This window comes from Fistularia commersonii, chromosome 5 (assembly GCF_037954325.1).
Source record: "Fistularia commersonii isolate RoL2024-O1a breed Wild chromosome 5, RoL_Fcom_v1.0, whole genome shotgun sequence".
NCBI lineage: Eukaryota > Metazoa > Chordata > Actinopteri > Syngnathiformes > Fistulariidae > Fistularia > Fistularia commersonii.
This window is the reverse complement of record NC_141288.1, coordinates 8,111,273-8,121,959: the sequence shown is the minus strand read 5'-3', so window position 1 is coordinate 8,121,959 and position 10,687 is coordinate 8,111,273. Positions and strand designations below refer to the sequence as shown.

The 10,687-nt window shown below is 39.7% G+C and overlaps 1 protein-coding gene across 3 annotated transcripts in view; it reads right to left on the bottom strand.

Annotated features, from left to right (window-relative positions):
• Positions 1–316: 316 nt before the first annotated feature.
• scube1 (signal peptide, CUB domain, EGF-like 1) overlaps positions 317–10,687 on the bottom strand; it is a 147,316-nt gene continuing 136,945 nt past the window's right edge. For all 3 annotated transcript variants that reach the window (XM_086146680.1, XM_086146681.1, XM_086146682.1), the window contains 5 exons: positions 9,146–9,307; positions 7,700–7,897; positions 7,269–7,421; positions 5,982–6,061; positions 317–4,110 (listed from right to left, as the gene is read on the bottom strand). In XM_086146680.1, coding sequence (XP_086002806.1) covers positions 3,958–4,110; positions 5,982–6,061; positions 7,269–7,421; positions 7,700–7,897; positions 9,146–9,307 — 746 coding nt within the window. In that variant the 3' untranslated portion in view covers positions 317–3,957. The remainder of the gene's footprint in view (positions 4,111–5,981; positions 6,062–7,268; positions 7,422–7,699; positions 7,898–9,145; positions 9,308–10,687) is intronic.

The following is a 10,687-nucleotide window of genomic DNA, read 5'->3' as shown; positions in this document are numbered from 1 at the left end:
AGAAATTCAAAATATTCATTAAACATCTAACTTTATGTGTTCAAAGAATTAGAACTGGAGTGAAAAAACAGGAAAACACTCCAGTGTGAATGAAGCTGACTCTAGATTCAAATCTGGTCAGCTTAAGATCTGCTGCAGTTGCCTGAATGGAAACCATGTCAGCAAGATTTCCAAAAATGTTGCAAGTCACCTCAGGAAAAAATGAACAAACCATGAAATGAAAAAATAGCAGATATTAGACTTTCCTCAGTCTCTGTTGTAGTTGGTTACTGTTGATTATAATGGTCAGTATGAACACAAAGGAGACACACCAGGCTTGTTTTTGTCTACTGTATTATTCAAATTGCTCAGTATTGGAATTTCACGAACCAAACAATGGAAAAACACTGAATTAAAGTTTATCTTTGGATACAAAGGACTAATATGTTACAATTACTCCTCTACAAGATGTACTTGCGTACATACATACATCAACAGTCCATTGGTCTGTCACAGGCACCCACAATACCTTACCGCTCGTAAACAGATACACACAGAAGGACTCACATTTGCTGCACAGTTTCATTGTCAGATTCCCTGTCTCTCAAGCAAAGACACACAAAAACACACCACGGACCTCTCCACTTACAGCAGAATACATTCTCAGGAAAAACAATCAATTATACATTTTAGAGCATTCCACCTCACCTTTTCCCTTACACTTAAACTGAAGAGTACCCATCTCTCTTCAGATTTAGGCCATACCACAACATGGACATGTGGTATTTTTTGTCAAGGCATGAACAATATCTAATTATGCTTTTTTTTTATTTTCAAGAAATTATATACTTATCCAGTTGAAATAAGCATGAACCCCATGTAATTAAAAAAATAATTAAAAAGAATTAAAAATATTGATCCTTCGGCGGTATGATTATGTATTATCAGCCAAGGCTTGAAAAAGTAACTTATATGAAAATAGAACCTTTGATTATGGTCAGTAATTCCCTCAGTGCTATTCAAGACCATACCAGTGGTTTTACTTGCTTCAACCCACAAACTGTGCATACTAAACATGACTGCAGACTAGGTATGAAATGAGAATGCCTGTTGTCTCGAAAAAAAATTCAATTGATTTCATACCAATTGACTATTTCAGTGCACTGTAAAAATCAATATGCAGAGCCTTGAAAAATCCACCTTCGTACCATTCAATGTACGTAAAACATTATTTGCAAAGATTCCCAGTGATGTTTGATTGAATTAATTTTAAACTGGAAAAGGCTCTTTAGGGTTTGTTGATGCAAGGCAGAAACATTTTTTTGAATTTTGCGATTACACTTGGATGACTTTGCATCAGTATATATACTGCTGGACAATGTAAGGCTAAGTTCTTAAGACTCATCAGAAGTTGATCGTAACAGAAACTCTGTAAGATTCAGAATAACAATGGTGCAATATTTCAGCAATTTGAAGAACCTTCAAAGACTTAAACACAAAAAGGACAGTAAAGGGGACTTTTAAACTACTTTGGAGATTGGATTCTGTAAAATAAAATATTGCCATAAACCCCCATCATAGATTGTTTGTATGAGCTGGAATATAACATTGAGATCACAACTGATAAACCAGAATATTAACATCTAAACCCCTGAGATGAAGTATGGAACAATTACGGTTGTGAACACGTGCAATTTAATGTGTGCCTGCATATTGATATTTAAGTGGACAACAATGAAAACAATTTTATGGTGGTATTGTCTTCTTTGGAAAATTACTGGCAGTCAATGCAGTTTGCAGCTCACAGGCTAAAACCCCAAGCACTCATTATAAAATCTCTGGTCTTAGATAAGATGTAAACTGGCGGAATCTGTCAAATTTTGAACATGCCCAGCACAAAAAAAAGATCAGAACACCGTTGAGGGACATTACATGATATAAATCACAACAAAAAAACATTTTTTTATATATCCTGTCAATGCTTTTTGTCCCTCTTCCACTTTTGTAGCAGTTTAATAAAGAAGTTCAGCTTCTGACAGCTGAGGTTGCAAGTGCTACACACTCACAGGCAATCGGGTTGGAGATGCCTCTTATTCTCACTATGTCCCTGCCACTACAACCCCCCAGACCATCACTCCAATCATATCAAGCAGCATACAGTCACAATGTGCAGATTTAGTGTCCATCTTCAATACCTTGTAGGGATTTCATGACATACTGATACCAATGAGAATGACACAGATGTTAAGTTGGGTGATTAAAGAAAAGTATTATATATCATACTTCCTTTATAGTAAAATGACTTTAATTAGATGAGTGCTGTCATTTTCTGATGTTTTAGAATCATTTCTATTCGTAGAATTTTTTTTTCCCCCTGTGGTAGTCCCTTTAAATGTAAATCTGTTGTGGAAATGCCTATTCGTACTGGCAGCTAACAGACACGATGATTGGTTAGGGATTACAGGGTAGTGAAAACAAAAGGAGTGATGGAGAAAATTTGAAATAGTCCTTGCATACTGTCACTAGTTCAACATGCAAATTCTAGATGTTTCTTGGTGCTTTTTTGTGCGGAAATGAGTAGATGTGTTTCAATTGAAAGCTGCAAACTGGGAACAATAAATGGAGACCTAGCTGTTTGTCACTCCATCCTGCCACATGCAACACTTTTAAAATCAACAACATATGTAGTTTAGACCAGTCTTTTAGTAGAATTGAAAAAAAAAAAATTCAAGTGCAATTAATGTTAAAATATTAGTCGAATCACATTCATTTCTTTCTATCGTAACAATGGTACCTGCAGGTAGTCTTCCCATTGTATGTTTATTAATTTAAAAAAAGTGAAATTTTCTAATTAATTTGAATCATTCAATTTTCTCCAATGGGGTGAAGCAAGCAGTGTGGCAGAATAGAACACTTTTGTGTCTTTACATATTCCTCCTTAAATCTGCTTTTGGTGTACAGATGTTTTGTTCGTGGCCAATATAAAAAAATATAATTGAGTGCACATTCATTTACACATTGGGCCAGGATACCTACTGTAAATATTTTAAATCTGATGATATTCCACTAAAATAATAGAATTATTTGCACTTTTGTTCATTTATATTATCTTTGATATAGTCTTCTCAAAGTTGTGACGTGGTCAGGATAAATATTATCCAATTTAAACGTGAGAGGTGAAATAATACAGAACGTTGGCATAAAAAGTGCACATATCGTAATAATAATTGGGAGACAAGGAGACCAGATCTGGAAAGTGGACTGGAGAAAGGCATGACCAATATGTTGTTTTCCTCTCAAGCCTCCCTGTCTTAATGCATATTGATTTACCTTTTTTAATGTATAGACTAAAGGAAAGAGCATAGGCAGAACATGAATTTTCTTTATTCAAAGATTGGTTGAAGGAAAGGAAATCTAGAATTCCCTTCGTATAATAGCCATGTATTAATTATTCTGCAATGTTTCAATCTATTATTTAAAATTTAAAACATCTGAGCTGTTTTTGACTCCTCAATTTTTTTCCAAAATAAATATGATTGAAGTGACTTTCCTTTTTCAGTTTTTTTTTTCTCAGCAGATGAAAGTGTCTATTCTATTTTGTTTTATTATTAGTATCTAATTTTAGCTGCACCACCAATATTGTTACCCAATACAGAGAGCATGGATAGAGATTTATGATGAGGCTAATGGAGAAACTAAACTGGTATAAAAATAATCAAGTTTAAGGAAACGATATATACACATAATAAAATCAAACTCGTTCTGTTACAATATAAATAATATTGTCACAGGCCCTCAAAAACACATATCAGTCAAACAGAGAGAGAGCAGCCCTTCAGTAGAGGGACGAAAAAGCTTAATCAATTCATGATACACTGAGGGGTTCAAGAATGAGAAATGCATCATGTAATAAACTAAATTCAAATCAAACACAGGAAAAGGTGAAGGTCTTCTTTGCAGGGAAACGGTCATTCCTGTTTATTTGTATGGCCGGAGGAACCTTGTGACTTTGGAGCGCAGTAGCTTTATAAAGGAGCGGGGAAACATCTCTTTGGATTCCTGTGCTGTGTACCTGAAGTAGTTCTGGGGGTGGGCCAGCACATCAAAAAGAGCCTTTATGAGCTTCTTGTCCTGTGGACACAAGGACAAGAATGATTTGTGTCAAGGATCATGAATTGGAAATGCCAAATCACCAACTGTATCCAAAAGCTAACATGATGCATTTCCTGATTTTAAAAGGTAATTCATGCTTGTAAACCTTTCTGGGAAAGACTAATGACCTTTAATGATAGTTAATCATCCATTAATCAGCTCTTTCCTGGTTTTGTAAGTGCTCTGGGGAATGTAAAACAAAAACTTTGTGGAGAATTTACGAGCTTAAATGTGTATGTTACATTTGGTCATTTACATTATGTTATTCCCTCCTAGGAGGAGCCAAGAGGTCAGATAGTTGGCCACTCTAAGCTGTGTGGTGGCTGAAGTTGGGGACCTTGGCAGTTCCATCTTCAGCTGCAGAAGCTGGCTCTAGGGACATGGAAAGTCAAGTCTCTGGTGGGGAAGGAACCTGAGGTGGTGTTCGAGACTAATATATTCTGGCTGGATATAGTCAAACTTGCCTCAAGACACTGCTCCAGAACCAGTCTCTTTGAGATGAGTTGAACTCTTTCCCACTCTGGACATTCCCCAAGTGAGAGACGCTGAGCATACTTATTTCCACCCTGACTCAGCACCTTTACTTGGGGTTCAACCTAAATGTATTACAAGGGTCTGTGGAGAATATCTGACAGACTCCCCTGTCAAAAAGAGTTCAAACTCCCACTTCCGGTAGAACGTCAACTACTGCAATGATCACGTTCAAGTGGGCTATGTTCCATGCCTCCATTCTTGTAGCAGCAGACCAGAACTGTGGATGTTATTGCCCCAAAGGGATAAATAAAGTTTTTTAAATTTGAATTTGTAAGGTTGCTTGAACCAGTTGGTGGCCATCAGGTTGAAGGGATGCCGTCAAGCGGAATATTTAGGCCTGTGGGACTCCAGAGGCAGCTCAGAGGTATCAGCAGGTACAGTGGCATGTGACTATGTTGGCCAGGGCTGCCCGTTGTCACTGATTCTGTTCAAAACCTTTTTGAACAAAATTACTAGGTGCAGCCAGTGTGTTGAAGGGACTGGGCCCCAGGACTGGGTCTCTGCCTTTTGTAGTTGATGAGGTCATGTTGGCTTCATCAAATCATGATCTCCAGCTGTTACTGAAGGTTCACAGCTAAATGTGAAGCGGCCAGGATGAAAATCAGCACCTTCAAATCCAAGGCCATGGTCTTCTGGCAGAAAAGGTGGAGTGCTCCCCTCCAGGTCAGGTATGAGTGCATAACCCAAATGGCTGAGTTCAAATATCTTGGGGTCTTATTCACAAGTGAGTCTAGAATGGAGCAGAGAACAAGAGGCAGATCGGGGACTGTGCATCAGTCCTTCGTGGTGAAGGACCACAAAGGACCGATAAGAAGGTGTTGAGTCAAAACTCTCAATTTACGAGTTGATCTATGGCCACACCCTCACATTTTGTAACAAGCTGTTGGTATTGACCAAAAGAAACAGATCATGGATACAAGTGAACAAAATAAGTGTCCTATGTGTCTGGGTGTCTGGGCTCTCCCTTAGAGGTGAGGAGCTTGGTCATCTGGGAGGGCCTCAGACTTGAGTCAATAGCCCTCAGTATTGAGAGGAGCCAGGTGATATGGCTTGGGCATCTGGTCAGGATGCCTCCTGGATACCTCACTGGTGAGGTTTTACGGTCATGTGCTTCCTGGAGGAGTTCCTGGACAAGACCCAGGTTATGCTGGAGAAACTATGTCTCTCAGCCAACCTTGGAATGCATTGGGGTTCCCCTGGAAGACCTGGACCCAGTGGCCGGGGAGGGGGATGTCTGGCCCCTCGGCTGCTGCCCCACGACCAAATCCCAGATAAGCAGTAGAAAATGGATGGATGGACATTCTGTTATTTCATACCTTCAGTATTTCCTGGTGGTTCTCTGAAGCATAGAGCCTGCCATCCCTAACTATGTCTTCTATAAGCTGCTGGTAGTCCTCTGTAACACACCAAAAACAGGTTATGGAGAGACAAACCGTGGTAGAGCATAAGCACTGCAAAACTGAGGACAATAGGCTCTCCTTTTATTCAATAAATGTTCCTAATGTATCTGTATTTTAATAGTGTCAACTCGCTATTGTTGTCTTCAATATGTACTGAGCATAAAAGATAACTGTACTTTCTAACACTTAAGTTCCTGTGAGTTGGAAACTTGTGTGTTGTAGATTCTCAATCTAACCTTATTAATCAAAACCATTATGGATGATATGTATGATACCTCTTCACCAAGCACTACCCTACTTATCACACTTAGCCCCAACCCCCACATAAATAAATAAATAAATAAATAAACAAAAAACAAAACATGAAACGAATGTATGTATGTATATGGTCCTGAGATAGCTATTTGGTTGAGTGGTTACTTCTGACTTCCGACCACTGGTACTTCAGATCTTCGGGGACTGAACTGCACTTTTTGTAAGTCGCTTTGGATAAAAGCATCTGCCAAATGACTGTAATGTAATGTAATGAGTGTTTAAAAGCCAGCCTTAGCATTGACAAGACATGCACAACTGGATAAGTGTCAACACTTCTTGTAAGTAGTGGCTCTTATATTTTATTTGAATTATATACTGTAGGCTTTGCTCTTCAAAAATTACAAAGTAAGAGTGTTTCTTAGGCACCCTTTGATTTTGAGCACATTGAATTCAGGACAACAGCCAAAGCTTTCAACTAGCCATCAACTTCCCTCCTGGCATTAACTCTGGTTTTGCAAATCACAACCCAGATGACCCCACCGGGACATCACAATATGCCAATGAGTGTTTATCATGTTCACTGTCATCTGCATGATGTTTGGACACTGCAATTTAAATATGTATTTCACAAGGTACTTGATCTCAGAAAATAAGAACTCTTAGGCTAAAACACCTTCCTTCCAAAATGGAAGACAACTGCAGTAAAATATTGTAACCCCCCCTAAACACATACAAACAAACTTGCAAATTTTAACCACATACACTATGTTCTTGGACTGACAAAATTCTTACAATTGTCAAGACATAAACACTTTTTAATTTTATGACACTGATGTAGTTGTTTTGGCTTTTGCTTGTTTGGGATATTGTTTTGGTATTTTGTATTTTCTGAGTTACATTAAAAAAACAGGTGGAACCCTTTTTTATATGGTATTGAAGCTCACTCACCATCATACGTGACATATGGAACTTGGAAACCTTTGCCACTATTGCCCTCATTGGACTTGAACTGGATCCAGAGCCTGCGTGAGCGAGAGGTGAAGGCAATTGGCCGCTCATAGGTTTGACATGTCTCGTAGGTGGTAATTGAAGTTGGCAGAGCTGGAATGAAACAAGAGATGTTCTTATCCATGCAGGGGTTCATCCCCAATAAACTGGTTTAGTCATAATGTATGTTTAAAAGCACTAATGACTAGTGAACTGCACTAATGCAGTGCTTATATTCTATATTAGTGCTTTGCCACAAACCAGAGCTTCTTAAAAAAATTAAAAGCTTTAATCGATGATGTGTTGAATAAACACGGAAGAGGGGAGGTCACACTTTCAAGAAATTAGACATCTAAATGTAAAAAAAGGAAAAGCAGTAATCATCTGTTTACCACTCTTCCTCATGACCAGCACATCTCCACATTCATCCTCGATGGGTAGAAAGATTTCAGGCACAACAATGAGAATCCGTCTCTTGTGTGGTGGGCTGATCGTCCAAACACAGTCCACATTAGATGGGTAGTCTCCAGGGTAGTTAGGAGACTCAATGTATCCTGTGTACTCCCCTAGCTCACCTCCACACAGCTGGTCTTTAGAAAAAAATAAGTCAGACACCCTGAAATGAGATCACATGATGATGGACAGGCTGACAGACGAGGCTAGGCAGGAATCTCAATGGACTATGTGCAGCAAGACAGAAAATGTGTGTGAGTGAAAGGGACCTAAGTGGAGCTGAGGTTACAGGGAGAAGTGATAAGCAAGGATTGAGGATATATAGTACTTGAGGTCAAAAATCCAGTGAGTGAAAAACAGGTGTAAAAATGCAATCAAGCAGGTTGGAATGGGTGGAGAAGAGTATTAGAGGTTAAATATGAAAAAAAGAGTGAAAAGAAGGAAAGGGAAAGGTGTACAAGATAGTTGTGAGGCGAGCAATGTTGTATGTTGTAGAGACAGTTGCAGATTGGAAAAGACAAGAAGCAGAGCTTGAGGTAGCAGAGATGAGGATGCTGAGGTTCTCCTTCAGAGTGACTAGGATGGATAGCATGAGGAATGAGTTCATCAGAGAGGCAGCACATGCTAGATGTTTTAGAGACAAGGTCAGAAAGACCAGACTGAGATTGTCTGGACAAATTGTCTGTTTTTGTGGCTCCCGCCACGGGACCAGACTTTATTGTCCCGGTGTGTTCAGATTTCATTCAGGGAAAGACGTCACAATGGTCAGGAACTGATCAAGCAAGAAGGGTTTATTCAAAGTCAGGAAATACACTTACGAGATATCCCGGGGCAGAATGAATGTCACACTCGCTGAGACACGTCCAGTCGAATGTGTAGATGAGGAAGTTCTGGCCCCGAGCCAAGGGGGCTATAACTTTTGCCCCAACAGTTGGGTTTACTTCCTTATAAGGACTTGTTTTACGGACTCTTGGAATTTGGGCACTTGGGGTACGGGGCCACGCAGGACAAAGCTGCGGGGGCGCGTGATCGGTTACGCTTTGTCATCACGTGATGCGTTCCCGCGGGTACATTTTAAGAATATACAGAGGAGGGATGGTGAATGCTAGGGTAGAAATATGCTAGGGTTGCAAGAGCTAAGCAGAGAGCCTACAGGAAGACTGAAGAGGTTTATGGATGGAGTGAAGGTTTATGGGTGTAGTGGAAGAGGTCAAGAAGTCAGTTGATGTGAGAGAAGAGGAGACAGAGAACTGGTAAAGGTGGAGGAAGTAGACACCTGAAGATAGCAGCCAAAAGAAGACCTTGAAGTAAGACAATACTGAAACTGTAATGTAATGTAACCCTCACTGGCCATTTCAGCTTTATGACATTTCAAGTGATATTACTTTTGCAGTGGGAGACATTGGTGGCACCATCAAAATCAGTGGTTGTGTTCCCAGGGCAGGTGATGCAGTAGTTCTGTCCAAATTCAGACTGATAGGTTCCAGCAGGGCAGCGGATGCAACGGTGCGTACTAGAGTTATAGTAATGACCTGGAGCACAATGCACTGAAAAAAGAAATGGAAAAACACACAATCATACAAATAACAAAAAAATCCTACCAAATAAACATTAGTCACTTACTCCCTGAAAATTGCTTAGGATATACAAAGAGGTTGCTTTAGAAACAGTGTGAATGTTATTTTTCTGATTGTAGCTACTAATATTCTTATTTCTTTGACAATGGGGTTCAAATTTGGTGTGTGTTCATGCTTATTGTGTAAACCTGTGTCTCTGAGCTGGTCCCAAGACCAAATAAATGCAGAGAGTTGCGTCAGGAAGGTCATCCGGCATAAAACTTGTGCCAAAATAAAATATGCAAATTGTACCAATAATTCTCGTACCAGATCGGTCAAGACCTGGCTTAACGGCGAATGCCATTTGTGCCAATAACCAACACGATATCAGTGGAAACTGGGCTACTGTGGGTCAAAGGAGGAGAGGAGGAGGGTGTGTTCAGAAGCAGAGGGAGAGAATATTGGATATAATATTGGAACATTGAATATTGGGATGATGACAGGAAAAGCAGAGTTGGTTGACATGACGCAGAGAAGGAAGGTCGATATACTGTGTGTCTAATATATTGCTTGTCCAAGAGAATAGGTAGAAAGGTAGCACAGCTAGAAGCTTAGGATTAGGTTTTCAGTTGTACTATCATGGTAATGAAAGGAAGAGAAATGAAGACGTTATCGTGAAGGATGTTTGCTGGGAAGGTTTTGGAGGTTAAGGTCGGATAAAGTTATCTGAAATTGGTCGGAAACTGAGTCTGAAACTGGAAACTTAGGGTGTAATGCTTAATGTTGTTAGTGGCTAAGCCCCACAGGTGGGATGTGAGTTAGAGGAGAAGGAGAATTTCTGTAGTCAGTTAGACAAAGTGATGCAGAATATCCCCAGAGATGAGAGGTATACTTGATGCAGGCTTCAATGGACATGTTTGCAGGCAATAGAGATGATGAAGAAGTAAGGGCATATTGGCATACAGGATAGGAATACAAAAGGATAGATGGTGATAGACTTGCCAAAAAGGATGGAAATGGCTATAGCAAATCCTTTTTTTTCCAGAAAACAAAAGAACATATGGTTGTAGCTTATAAGAGCAGAGGTAGGAGCAAGCAGTAGAGTACATCCTGTATGGACAATGTAATCTGAATGGTCAGTGACTGCAAAGTAGTGGCAGGTGAGAGCGTAGTCAGACTGCATAGGATGGTGGTTTGTAGGATGAATCTGGTGACTAGGAAGATGAGGAGGACAAAGGCAGAGCAGTGTATGAAGTGGTAGTAGCTGAAAAGGGAAGATTGTTGTATGGCTTTAGGGAGGATGTTTGCAGATGACATTGTGATCGATAGTAAGAACAGGGGACAGGTGGATGAAAATCTTGAGAGGTGGAG